This window comes from Onychostoma macrolepis, chromosome 02 (assembly GCF_012432095.1).
Source record: "Onychostoma macrolepis isolate SWU-2019 chromosome 02, ASM1243209v1, whole genome shotgun sequence".
In the NCBI taxonomy this organism is placed as follows: Eukaryota; Metazoa; Chordata; class Actinopteri; order Cypriniformes; family Cyprinidae; genus Onychostoma; species Onychostoma macrolepis.
This window is the reverse complement of record NC_081156.1, coordinates 1,788,273-1,803,326: the sequence shown is the minus strand read 5'-3', so window position 1 is coordinate 1,803,326 and position 15,054 is coordinate 1,788,273. Positions and strand designations below refer to the sequence as shown.

At 35.4% G+C, this 15,054-nt stretch overlaps 1 protein-coding gene across 14 annotated transcripts in view; it reads right to left on the bottom strand.

Annotated features, from left to right (window-relative positions):
- Positions 1-15,054, bottom strand: part of dlg1b (discs large MAGUK scaffold protein 1b) — a 127,918-nt gene that overhangs the window by 107,282 nt on the left and 5,582 nt on the right. For 13 of the 14 annotated variants that reach the window (XM_058762511.1, XM_058762516.1, XM_058762544.1 and 10 more), the window contains exon 3: positions 6,715-6,878. In XM_058762511.1, the coding sequence (XP_058618494.1) occupies positions 6,715-6,878 (164 nt within the window). Of the gene's footprint in view, positions 1-400; positions 488-6,714; positions 6,879-15,054 lie in introns of those variants that run through there. The other variant, XM_058762617.1, reaches the window with a different exon arrangement.

Below are 15,054 nucleotides of genomic sequence, written 5' to 3'. Positions count from 1 at the left end.
ACAGACTGGTCCAGCTACAAATATACATATTACATCAACATGGGTCACCCATCTAAGTCTAACTGCTGTTTGAATGTTTTCATATACGGTGAAAAACTGTAATAGATCTAAAAGGAAATGTAATGAGATTTTAAAGTAAAATACTGGTGTATGTACCGTTTTGGGAAGTAAAAATAGCAGTACATCCTACAATTTACAAAGAAAAAAATGTAACACTTAATAATAGGAATAAATATTTAGAAATAAATATTTCTTCTTAGCTTAACTTCTTATCAGTTATGTACATTAGGGTTCCATGTTTCATCTTATGTTGTAAAATTCATGTTTACTGCATTATTTTATGTCATGTGTTAAAGTGACAGTTGTCCAAATAATGAAAATTAGTTGTTAATTTACTCACCGTCAGGCCATCCAAGATGTTGGTGACTTTTTCTTCAGTAGAACAATAAGGAAGATTTTTAGCTGAAACCATGTTCCTTGGTGATTCATAAAATGCAAGTCAGCAGCTGACCGCATTTGAGAATAAAAAAAGCACATCAAGGAACACAACATTAAAACCCGTGGCTATGATATATTAAGATCTTATGAAGCGATTGGTCTGTTCAAGAAACGGAACATAATTCACAACATTATTACCTGTAATTCATAGCATCAGGCAAACAACTGCTTGCATTTTATGATTCACCAAGGACCATGGTTTCAGCTAAAAACTTCTTTACTGAGGGTGAGTAAAATTACCAGTAAATTTTATATTTTGGGTGAACTATATCTTTAAGGTTCGTTCACGCTACACTTTTCATTCCACTGACGTCCATTCATACACATGCAAACATAGCAGACAGGAAACATAAGTTCACACAAATTTTGTGTGTTCCAGTGTTCAAGTTTGGTGAATTCGTATCACACGAAGCTGTGTGACTCAATAGTATTAGATTGGTGTAACCTGTGTGAGCTGAAATAAAACAATGCTAACTTTAAATCTGCAGAATTGGAGAAGTAGAATTCCAAAGTGACTTATAGATAATATTTTTAAATTTTGAATGCATTATATGTTGAACTATTTTAAATAAATATATAATATATATTATTATATTACATATATTATTACACAGAGTGTCACTTCATATTAAGACTGTTGTGGTGTCAGTAGAAATTTTGTATGCTCAAAGTCTAGCATGACCACAGCTTTACTATGTTGTTTTGCATTGGTGTGTATGACACAGTGCACCTTCTATATTAGTATTTACATCAGCTTGTGGAAAAGCTACTTGTGATGAATTTTGATTCTTCACGTGGCTTTCCCTTTCCCACCTGTGTTACTATGGTGGTTATCAGTATATGTTAAAGGTACAAAACAGTTTAGTAGCAGTGTGGTTATACATTATTTCATTTTACATTTTTAAGCTGTGAATATTTACAGGTTGTTCTGTAAAGCTGTTTTACATTTTTACTGTATTTTTTGTTACATAATTATTCTGACAACAGCAGGTGCCAGTTTTATTTAGTAAAATCAACATGATTTTTTTGTTTGTTTGTTTTTTCAGTTGCAAGACACTAGTAAGATAGTGGTCTGACAAGTCGCTATCAAACCTCAATTTCATTATTGCAAGTGATTAATTCATGCAATTTTCGAGAAATATGAGAAAGTGGGTGAGTGTTTGTTTATTTTTTATCTATTTAGTTTCTTCATAATTATGTTAGACATTATAGTATCGCAAAACATTTAGTAAACTTTAGTAAAACTTACAGGGTAAAACTTTAGTAAAACTTCTAGTAAAACTGCAAAACTTCCGGAGTTACCTTAGAATTCCAAAGCTTATCTGTCCAGCAAGTAAACTAAAATTTCATAACAAACATTAACATTCAGTCATACAGGAGTGTTTCTTCAACTATGGTCCTGTGTATTTCTCACAGTCAGTATTTTGTCTACTAGCAACGTACAACAATGGACATACATCACAAGAGAATTCTGTCATTGCAGTGTTTCAAATCATTTTGTGGTGGGATGACACTTGAAACATTTTTGGAATATACATTAATGGCTAGAAAGCTAGTTTCACAGCTAGTTTCAATAACATTGTATAAAAATTAGGGCTGGGTTTTGACACAAATTTCACAATTTGATTCTCATTCTCAACCTTGTGATTCGATTCCCAATTTGATTCAATTCAATATCAATTATTTTGGATTTATAAAACGGTTAGTTCCATTCCTCGATTCTGATTGGTCCGCAGCTGTGTTTTATTCACGATACAACTATGACCGCTTCTCCAAACTGTTCTGTGTATCACTGAGCAACACCCTTAGCAACATAAACAATCAATAGCATCAAAACTGTTTAATGTATTATGCATTTCGGCAGAATTAACTGTCTGTCATTTATTTAATGAAGCATGAGTGACCCCTGCTGGCGTTATGTTGCATCTTTCATCTTTAATTTTGAGAACCCGCCCGTCTAAATAAACGCTTCTCATGCGGAGATGCGGAGATGTGTTGATGTGTGTGCGGCACGCGTCTGAGTGAAAGACTGCAGTTTCCGAAGTGAGGAGGGAATATTACTGAATTTATTAGTTTTCTGTTTCAGGTATGATTCTGTGTGTCCATCAGTTTACACTGTAATGACGCTTGCAAACTCGCACTGTGGAAGAATTGGTCTGTTTTAAAATTAAAAGACGGAAAACAGAAGTTTTCTCAAGCTGAGAGATAAGCAGATGTAAGTTATGTGTGTGAGAAAATATCATATATGGTGTTTAAAAAAATAAATGACAGCGGATGATAAGAGCTCTGTTTTTATTTAAGCTCCATTAGACGAGAGGCAGGTTCAGAACATCAGTTTACTGTTGCTGTCAGGAACTATTTTTTAGCAGAAGGACAGCATTTAACGAACTTGCTTCAAAAAAGTAACATTTCAATACATACATTTTGGGTTTTAATATTTTTTATTGTGTGGTGACCGTTTTATAAAAGCAATAAGGTACTCAAGGCCTTGCTGTATCGTGAATAAATCACGGCTGAAGGGGTTGCAGTACCTTATTGCTTACATATATCAGGTACAGTACATGCCAAATTTTCTCAAGAAAAAAAAATCTCAACTAATGCTGTAAAATATACATGAGAGTCAGTTGGTTCTACATTACTATAATATTGAAGGTTAAAATTAATGGATTTGTATAGAAACAATTAAACTACACTCAATGAAGTTCTTATAATAATAAAGTTACAATTACATAATATTTCGTTTTTTTTAAATATAAACTTTTAAATAGTGGCTGTCTCTAGAGTTCGTGTTTCTAGCTGACTAATGAGCTTACGGTCTCAAAACATGTTTTTTTGGAGGTAAATGTGACGTTACCTGACATATTGTTTACAAGCTGTTATACTGACGTCTTTGCGCGGTTGAAACACTGATTGAGCGATTACATGAGACAGGATAAAAATTTTGCTGCTGCTTCTCTTGAACTCAGGTGCTACAGTAATCTGTCACTCCACATTGAACAGCGCCCAAATGGCATTTCTTGTTCGAATATTGTAATAAAATGGACAAAATTTGAAATCTGAGACGGTTTCATATCAAAAGTAACAAAACACAAAGCTTATTGCAATTTATTGGATTGGAGGTGCGCTATAATGTTCTGTTTATTAACTGAAAGCAGGCTAGCTAGACTAATAGATTCTTGGGATTTAAGAATAGATATTGTTTCGTAAAAATGAGAATCGATTAAAATCAATTATGCCATGGTCTGTCTGAATACTGGATTCTGATTGGCTGGCAGGTGTTGATTAAATTCGTTGAACTGCACAGGTAGTTCCAGGTCAGTTTAATCACGTTCTATATTAATGCGTTTCCTATAAACATTGGTAACCATAGTAACATACAGTTACAGTTGAATAGTAATACAGACGAAAATAACCGTCATTTTTATCGTTCCGGTCAACTATTGCAGCACAAATATTGTCAACATCTTTATATGTGAATGCTGGGAAATGACCATGGCATAAACGGATTGATTTCGTACGGGATAATCAACGGCTAGCTGTGCATTAAACGATTTGAATGCACTTCGCAGAGGCAACCACCCTCCGCTGCACATCGTGCATTCAAATCGTTTAATGCACAGCTAGCCGTTGATTATCCCGTACGAAATCAATATTTTTACCCAGCTCTAATAAAAATTTATATTTTATACACTTCATATTCACATTTTGTGCATAATTGCATAAAATTGCAGTTTGATTACAAATGCAAAAAAATCCTGTTTACTAGCGATAGTTGCCATTTACCATTAAATTACAGATATAAAATTATTGGAGCATAAAGAATTGTGAGTAGAGGTCGACCGATTCATCGGTTTTGCCGATTAATCGGCACCGATAGTTGATTGCCACAACTATCGGGTATTGGCAAAAATCCATGCCGATAGTTTTCCGGTGTGCAACCATTGCTGGAGTGGCTGAGAAGGGTCCGCTGGCATTATACAGTACGAGAGCGGCCTCTAGAGGCGGAAATCACTGACAGCACGTGTTTATTTTGACACGTGACACTGTGCGCTGCACAGAGCGGGAAACTCCAGACTCGCATTTAAATACAGCCGACAGAAAAGCCTGCCGGAACAGAGCGCCATTCACATAGTTTTCTATTAAATTACATTATATTTGTCCCAAATCGTTGTGAATGTATAATGACTTCACCCTAGGCTATAAATTATGTATTGTGCATTTTTTAATAAAGACAAACGTTTGTCTTTCTGTGGCTCTAATAAAGTCTGTATGCTTCATATAGAGAGCTGTAATACAGATTGCGTTCTCTTTCCGCTTGCTCGGTTATTTTTAAACACCGAACTTCAAACTCATTTATGCCACATTGTTCATTCTTGAAGCAAACTTATGTCCGTTTGGTGATTAAATAAATTGTTTTAGACCGCCACTTGATTTGAACGCAAAGCGTCTGGTGTGTGTGTGATATTTCTGAGTTCTCCTAGACGCAGCGCTGCGCTTTTGCCCGGTGTGTGACTAACTTTTTTTTTTTTTTTGATTAGATAATTATCAAGTGTTAAAAAATAGAAGCAAATAAAGTGTGTGATTACACATACAATATCCATATGTATGTAATTTTAATGCTATGGCCTTGTGTAGATATTTAAAGATGGCCATCTTTAAGCGCGAGTCCATTCGTAGCATTAATGAAAACTGTAGAAGTATTGTTCCTTGTTAGAGTGTTTTCATTTCAACATTCATGCTACATTTTTAAATTTTAAAGTTTCTTCTTTTAACGTTAGCAAACTATGAAATAACTTTAATGATCAGTATAGTAAATACTATTAATATTTTTATTCATTTACAAAGTATGGTTCAGTACTGTTGCTGCTTTTTTTTTTTATAGTAAAGCACTAGCTCTCTTTCAGTATCCATTTTGAAAACTATCGGCTGATTAATCGGTATCGGCCAGTGTGGTCCAACCTAGCTATCGGTATCCGTAAAATCCACTATCGGTCGACCTCTAATTGTGAGCTTACAAAACTATGTATAATAAGTTTGTTCATTTTGTTGCATGCATATAATGAATTGTGAGCTTACAAGACTATGTATAATACGTTTGTTCATTTTGTTGCATGCATTACGCATTTGTGAGAACTTTTTACACTTTTAACTGAATGCGAAATAAAACTGACCATGAGAGACAACAGTTGTGTTGTCTTCTCTCCCATTCGCAGCTTACCACGTCCACTGTTTTCCACATTTTTCATAACTGTGGTGAGAAATGACCGGTGCTGAAATAGTTTTCATGACACTTTAAACAAACATCAAGCAGCAAAAGTCTGAAGGTCTCCGTACATCCACTCCTACATTTAAAAAATGGATTTTTACTGCTTGTTCAGTTTAGTCACAATTCTGTACCAACTTATCCATCTTGTTATGCTTTTAAGAGGTCATTTAATGACTGCAAAATTGCTTTCTTTCAGGATATTCTGCATAAGTACAGTATTCTGTTCCTCTGCATCAGGGAAAAAGAACATCTGCTACTAAAGTATTCAAGTGCACAAACAGCATGCACAGAGACTGCAGTTAAGAGCCACGGAGCGTAAAGACTCATTCGCCGTATTTGTTTTCAACCACGTCACGCACAGCTACTGAAACCAATTTGCTCTCCCTGAATCAAGGAAGACAGAGTGTCTTTTCTAACAGTTTCTGTGAAAGTGTCATTCTGTACATGATTTCCAGCAGACCCTTTTAAGATGGATTACAGTCAATTTTAGTATCAATGATAATTGTGATAGCATGCAAAGCAGGACATCAAATTCTCAGAAAGCCTGACTGATGATTACATAGAGGGTGTGACTGTAAAAGCATGTGGCCATTCCCCATTCAGAACAGTTACAAATGAAGTTTAAGACTGACATTAATCCCCAATAAACATGTCAAACAACAGTAAGCCATGTTTGGTTGTTGCTTTGTAATCTGAATACTAGCCTATATAATTAAATGACCATGCTGTGGCATGACTTGTGAAAAACAAGCAGCATGCCATTTTCTGAATTTCTTAAAAAAACCTTAAAATGTTTTTTACACTGAGATGTTTGCGAGATGCTAGAAATGTGTTTGCAGACAACAAATTACATACAAAGTTTTAACAAAAGCATCAATCTGACCTAAAAAATAAATCAGAGCTCTATTCAGCAATCAAATTCAGATGATTAGAAATTGAAGCACACTTACCTCTATGCTGGTGCTAAGGCTGGGCAGGGTGTCTGAAGTCACCGTTGTGCTTTGAATGCTGGAGAAATCCCACAGGTTTACTGGGGGTATTGCAACCGGCACTTTCACTGATTCCCCACATCGCTGATTATCCAATAAGGTCACTTCATAAAATTCCTGGATATCTGTTAAAAGAAAAGATGGTTTTACTTTATTTTGATGGTCCCTTTAACACATTCTGTTGACTATAAGTAACATTGCACCTACATTTCTACCAACTCTCATTAGATTGTTAGTAGTGTATTAGTTGACTGGTAGGGTTAGGGTTGGAATAAGTTGACATGTAGTTGCAAAGTTACTTATAGTCAGTAGAGTGTCTGTTGAGAGACCATCACAATAAAGAGTTAGCAGATATGAAGCAGACAGTCTACTAATAATCTAATGAGAGTTTGTTGACATGTAGTTGCAACATTACTTAGTGTCAACAGAATGTTCAAAAGGGACCATCAAAATAAAGTGTTACCGAAAATATTTATTTCCCTGTTTCTGTAATACCCATATCTGCGTGAGCTTACTAAAAAGAAAAGGATAAGCAAGATACAGTGGCCCCACAAAATATGTAGCCACATGTAAACGTATGAATATCACTGCATACACAATTTCATTTCAAAAAGTCATTTTTGCTATTAATTCTAAACAACCAGCACCACTGTGATTTTTTTAGTGGATCCATGGAGTCATTTCCGTTCAAGTTCACACAGGGCGTTGCAGCCACAGGTGTAGTTCATCACGTTAACTATGAATATGTTTCACTAACGTCTGACAACCGGAAAGTGCCTAAAAAACTCTTACATTTTTAATTGTGTCTTAAGTGTCCAAATGTATTTTAGTGGGGCACTGTATTTGCAAGATAGATCGATAGAAGTGTTTTGAAGGTCATTCAAGTGCATTAATGATCAGGGTCTCTTTACTGATGTGATTTAGTAGCCAATGACATGTATCTATAAATACACAAATGAACATCAGTTTAAAAGATTACAAACAAGAGTGTAGACTGAAGATAGAGGTCATGGGAGATTTAAAGGTCGTTCGCAGCTGTTACAACATTCATCAGGTTATAATCATAATGATACAAGGGTCAGCAAGCAAAAACAACAGATGGAACCCACAGGAATGTTTTATGATGAACAATTATAGCACTTATTTGAAAGCCACCACCCACTAACAAGTAAACACAGTGCATATTTATGTATGTACATGGCAGATTAGACAGAAGCTCAAACCACTTTAAAAATCAAACAAACAGTAGCAATCCACATAAAAGGCATATGTGCAGCTTAAAATAGGGAACTAGTCTCTTCCACAAGTAGAGGGGAAATGACCGTTTAAGAGAATGGTGTGCTGTGGTTGGCTATGCTGTTCGACACTCGGCCGAGAGAGAAAATAGCAGAGGGATATAGCTCTACTATGCATGTCAGAGATTGGGTAACAGGTCTGAAAATACATGCTGGATCACATGGAGCTACACAGCAATGAGAATAAATATTTTTATAATGCAAGCTGGTGGGGGTGATTCCCTCATCTCTGGTTTCCCTTTGAAATACTGAGTCCAGTGACTTCACAGCCCCTCTGAAAAACCACTGCAGGCTTGTAACTGGGCTCCCACTAGTGAGCATTTTGTCCTATGACCATTAATAATTTAGATCTAGCATATTTTACGTAATGTTAGGGTACGTAATTAAGGCTGCACGATAAATTGCATGCGATATCCAATGCGCATCTTGTCAGTAAAGCCGGTTCTGTAATCAGTAGTAAATCTCCATCACGTGTGTGCTTTCAGATAGAGCAGCATTTACTACACAGAGCGTTGTTCACTGACAAGCCGCGCAAGCTTAATGATATCGTCTGCGTGGTTTTGCGCAGCTTGACTGATTGACTACTGATTACAGAACCGGTGTCCTGACATTTTATCCTACCTGTCAGATTTTCCTACCAGGGCTTACTGCGCATGCGCAAATCAATATTGCGTCTTTTTTCTCATGCTAAACAACAATATTTAATGTATCTGCATTACTGTATGGGTAGGTTTAGGGTTGGGGTAGGTGTAGACATTAATAAAACACAATCTAATAGGTAGAAAAAATTATTTATTGTTGGTTTCCGGTAGCTGTATCCCTTCTAGCCACAACTGCGAATATAACACATAATTACAGTATTTGCATTACTGTAAGGGTAGGTTTACAGTTGTGGTAGGTGTAGACATTAATAAATCATAATTTGACAGGTAGCATTTTTCGTTGTCGAATTGTACTACCTACTGTTTTAATGGGAGATAGCAAAATCTGACAGGGTAGCACAAATCGACAGAACACCGGCTTTACTGACAAGATGCGCATTGGATATCACTAGGGGTGGAACGGTTCGCGGAAAAAAATAAAAATAAAAATCGAACCGTACGGTTCGGCACGCTAGGACCGCGGTTCAACTTAAATCTGACAAGCATCTGCAATATGGTTTGTTATAAATAACATGTAAAAAAAAAAAAACTGGGTTCATCTAACTGGCTTCCCAGTACACAGCCGTATGCTGGATTATGAGCAGTCATTTATTCCGTCATCACCCGGGTGCTGATAGCACGCGCTCACATGTGAGACCTGAACAGCACACGTTGATATCTGTTTTTAAACTAAACTCATGTAAGCTTTGCTAGTTTAAATATTTAAGAGCCAGAGGATGCAAGCTCGTGCGTGCACTCATCCGTGCACTCATCTGGTCCTCAGAACACGCGCAAATATTAAGCTCTCTCTGAAGTAGTGTGTTTGAATGGACAAATTCACACAAAGAGTGTCAAAATGCCCGTCTTGGTAACTATCCTATAACAGACACAGCTGGCTGAATGTACAGTATGTACAGTATCAGTGCATTCTCTTAAAGTGACAGCATTTTCTTAATATTAATCAAACAGCAACAACAAAGAAATCACTCACTGCTCTTGACAATCACTTTCGTAACTTTAATAAAAGATTAATCTTTAATTTATAGTCAAATATGCAATGCTGTTTTACATTTGATTGCTTTTTCAATTTCTGTACCTACAAATAATGCTATAGACCTACCTAAAAAAAAAAAAACTGAAAATCACTGTTTATTTTATTTGTATCTTTACTCTATTGTATTTATGTGATGTTGCTTGTAGTTAGATAGATTATTCTTATTTTATTTTTATTTGACAGTAGTTTTTCCCTAAACATACCGAACCCGTGACTCTAAAACCATGATACAAACCGAACCGTGAAAAAGTTGAACCGTTCCACCCCTAGATATCACATGCGCTTTATCGTGCAGCCCTATATGTAAAGTTTTTCGTAAAAATTTTTTACACTGGTTCAAAGTCTGGACAGCAATAGCTTCTGTGGAAGTCTGAGGACCTTAAAATATTTGTCCAAATGCAATGATAAAATGTCTAAACCGCCTGTCGTCATAATACCTCCATGCACCCAATAGCGAGAGTTTTTGTGCATGGCTACTGTCCAGGCTAAGCCAGAGGGTGTTTAGCCAGTGTGGAGAAAGAAATTCAGATACCAGCACAGAAGTGCAAGCCAAAATTCAAAGACTTGCCAAAATACATAGAGATAGACAATGGGGTAAAACAAGGATAAACACTGACAGTGTTTTTACAAGATGGAGGAATCTGATGGAATGTTTGGGTTTCAACTGATACAACAAACTTGCAGCATTTCTTCTCGACAGGCAAGCTCAACTTCAAGTCAAATAATTTTCTAATATGTTGGACATATTTTTATTGAAAGTAGCCTACTTTTACCTGTCAGGACATGTCTTTACTTTTTATAGACCTGAAGCACAAAAGGGGCATTTTTAAAGAGTGTTTGAAAAAATAAAATAAAACTTTTGTCCCACAGACAAGAAAGTTCTGGTTGGGTAAACTAATCCAGGATTTATTTCTTGAGATTAAATCGCTGTTCTTTCACTTGTCAGTTCCCCTGTAAGCCTTAGAGAAGCTATAGAGGTTGTCACAGAATCTAACCATTTAACATCTGACTGACCTCTCAGTCATGCAACTACTCCCAAAATAAAACAAAAAACAAAAAAAATTGAAAAGAAAGAAAACAAATACTGAGTCTGTTTGCTGAAAACTAAAGACCGGAGTTATTCAGGTGAAATACAAGGGCCTTCACTTCACCTTATTGAAAATATTGTTTTGATTTGTTTGATTCTTTGTTTGGTTTTTGAAAAACCATACAAGTGATCACTGATCACAGGTCTTTTTCTGGCTCCGACTACCTGGAAATGGAAATGTCTAACATTAAGAAACTGACATTTCTATTTGTGTGCCAGTGACTGACATTATTCCAAAGCATGTCTTGTTTATAACATGTAGTGACATCTGATAGTAGGTAACTGCTGGTTGTGACAACTCTTTAAAGTGTTAGAAAAAAAGAAAAAAAAGAATGGTAGAACACAAGATGTCAAGAGAAGCTTGAAATTTGCAACCAACCTGTCCAAAAGTAGGGGGGGAAATGAGAACAAACTATGCTCTCTTATCCCCAAAGAGGGTAAAACCACAATGAGACATCAGAAAATTCATTTATTGCTGTTTTCCATCTTATTGGAACACAAATAACACAATTTCATGATTTTTTTCGAAACTTAACTTTCAGATTTTATTTTAATGTCGCCCCTTTGGGGGTTTAAATTCACTGACAGTAAAGATAATGTAGTATACTATTTTTATTTTATTTTATATAAAAGAAATATTTTATAAAATGCGTTGCACTCTAAAATTTCTATGAAATCAAAGCCAAACGTCTAACTAAGTTGTGTTCCAAATTTGAAGTTGATATCACAACAATTGTGGTTCTTGTGAGATTTTGTTTGGGCACTATACCAAATTTTTTTGATCTAGTTTTCTGTCACAAATCAATAATTTTCTGTCACAATATCACTTCTATTACAAAACAGTTGAACCTTGACTGTCAGACCTTTCCAACGATGTGTGTTTTGTCAAGATTACAAAAAGATTTGATTTTCTAAAACAAGCCACAAAATCTCTCTCTCTCTATTATATATATGTTTTTATATCTTGATTGATACCCCTAAACCAGATTACAAAAAATGTAAGCATTTAATTCATAAAATTTCACTGTAAACCTAGTAAGCCAATGCTGAATAACAGCTTTTTAAACAGGTAAGTCCCCTCCAACATGCGTAAATATGAACTAGATCAACTTTTATCGAAGGGTGTGTAGATTTCCCACTACACGTGGCCATGCAGTATTAAATGCTTCCTGTGGGCTAAACAAAGAATGTAGAAGCAAAAGCCACCTCATCTACATATTCACAACAAACACCCTTTCAAAATGAAACCAAGAAATAAGACCTACACTTTCACTGCTTCTCCACACAGCTTCTCAAATGTTTGTATCCCTTTTAGGGATACAAGCCCCTTTTAGGGTTATTGAAAACAATCTGGGACAAATAAATCAAAGGTCCTACAGACAGCATTTAGATATTTTCAAGTGCTGAATCATCATGCATCAAACAAATTAAAAATGCATTATATAAGAGTGTGCGTTTACAGCACTCTAGCTGAGTCAGCTGCATTATCTGAGCAAAATATTTCATAACTTCATTTGTAAATCTCATTGAAGCACATCAGTAAACAGATGGTGAAAGACCCTTATTTGCAAGCAAATCATTTATGTACAGTTGCTGAACAAGTATAACTGACACATTTTGTAAGTTTGCTAACAATCACTCCTGGGGTATTTAAACTTGGTACACATTCATTATATTACTCTTGGCCACATAATTCAGTCTCTGCAAATGGACATAAATCTGATCTACTGCTCCTGCGCTATAGAATTATGATCAGAATTATTTTCCATAATGACGTTAATGCCAGCCAGCTAAAGTTCTCTCAACGCCTCATGCGGCAATCAACACTTCATATTTGTCCTTGAAGTCTGATGAATTCGTATTTCTCGAATTAACTTTGCAATTTTAACTGCAAATCAAACGTTGTATGAAGAAAACATCAAACTAAAGGGCTAAATACAAACTGTTTTCTAACTAACTGCTGGGGAAAATTGAGAAATCTAATTTCATCTGGATAGGAGAGTCTGAGATTGTGACGTATGCATTTATAATGCTTTTCACATTTATTTTTACCTTCATCGAACACCGTAACTAACTACTGCTAAATTTCTCATTGTGCTACTCAGTGCACTTTTTTTTGCCAGCTTTTGAGTGAAATAACAGTTGGTGTCTACATACTGTTGGAATCCCATTTGACAAAAAGATCCGATTGTTCACAAACTACTCAGAAAGGCCACTGGAGCAGCCGTGTGAGGTATGATCATCCCCTAAATAATGTATGTAATGTAATCACATATATAAATTGTTCATCTGAATGCGTTTTGTGACACAAATATCCAGAGCACATTACCTTCTGTATATTCCCCACAGGCCACAACCAGACACAGAAATCCCAATCCCAATCAGTGTATGAAACTGTAGACGGCCTCTATTAATAATTAATAATAACCCGAACATCACTGGAAAACTAATCCCATTCAAATCTGCTAAAATGCATCTCTCAAATCAAGCCTTTAACTCCAAGATCATTACATCTGTTTGTTCTATCATAAGCAGTCATAGGTGGAGGGTGAACAAACTCCAGGGTAAGGCTAAAAGCAGCCAAATGTTAAACATCATAAACCCGTCTTTTTAGGCAAGAACCAGACATGGGTGTCATGTAGGCTAATAAAATATGTTTAATGGGACTGAATTTGTATTTAACGTGATTACAATTGAATAAAAACATTAGAAATTGATAAGTTATATAACGTTTCCTTTCTACAGTTATTCAAACAGCGAATAAATTATATACAGAAAGTGACATTATCACTAACTTTGATCTATTGCCAGCTTTGTTTACAAATATTGTTACAATCACTGAAGCTGTCTACACTGTGAAATTGCCACAATCAACACTTTTTATTCATTTTTACTTTGTTAGCAACAGATGTAATAGATTTAATTTATTTGTGCAGGGGTATTTTTGTCCAATTTAGTGGCATTTTTGCCCCAAGTCCCCATGGCCAGGGGAAGGCTTACACACGCTCCGTCTGTGTAAGCAGTACAGACAACAACATGACCATCCTCAAGCTTTTGGTCAGCCAGGACAAAACATGCATATGATGAAAGAAAGTAAGGGAGCTTTAAATTTGATCTTTAATCTGGTCTCTGGGGCAAATCAGTTTGGCATCAGATGAAGTTATGACTGAAACAAATTACTAATAAGCATGTAATTCTGAGTGAGGTACACAGAGTTTTAATCACCATTGCAGAATCAGCTATTAAGAGGTTAATACTGAATGTTCTACTTTGCCCTTAGCAGGGCTTGCAAAATTTCAAAATCCCTGGTAGCCCTTCGGGCAGGTACTCTTCAGATTTTGGTAGCCCGAAAATTAATTTGACTAGCCTAAATAAAAAAAGACCATAAATGTCAATCAAAAACATTTTCAATACACAAATATCAAGGAAGAGTTTTATTTTACTATTTACAGGGCATCTGCAGAATTTTTAAAAATCAATTTCAGGCAATTTATTACTTTTTAAGAGCTGCACAAGTAAAATGAACACCGTATGAGTGGGGTTGGACAATATCTATCTACAAAAACAAAAATCTTATAAAATGGTATTTCAGCCTTTAAATCATTTTTAGGAAAAGGGCCAAGTCAAACATAGGGCTGGGCGATATAGCTAAAAAATGTATCAACGATATAATGTTTCATATCGTTCGGTATCAATAATTATTGACATTTTTTTATAACCTTTTTTAAAACAAAGAGCAATAGAAAAAAAGTTTAAATTCAACCACTGTATTTTTAATTTAAGACAAACAACAAATCAGTTTTGTTTTAACAGTCAAACACAAAATAAAATTTAAACAAACATCTCCTTTGTTATGTTTTATATGCAGATTAAATGGCTTTAAGCTTTAGATTAAATTGCCACAGCGCATAACGCAATGAGAAAAATAATGCAGCGCATTAAATTGTTTATTCAATGCAATTAAAATAACAGTCTATAAAAAACGTGCACAATGTCTAAATTAACATATATAAATCAAATATAATTTCATAAATTGCATAAACAATTATGAACAAAACATCATGTGTTTATACATATCTTAATTCAAATAGCCGAAGCGCACAGATTGCATTTAAAAACATGAGACGCAGTGAAATAGAATAAAGCCCTGTTCACACCAAGGACGATAACTATAAAGATAACGGTATTAGTGTCCACACCAGCGAACGATATCATCGGTTTATT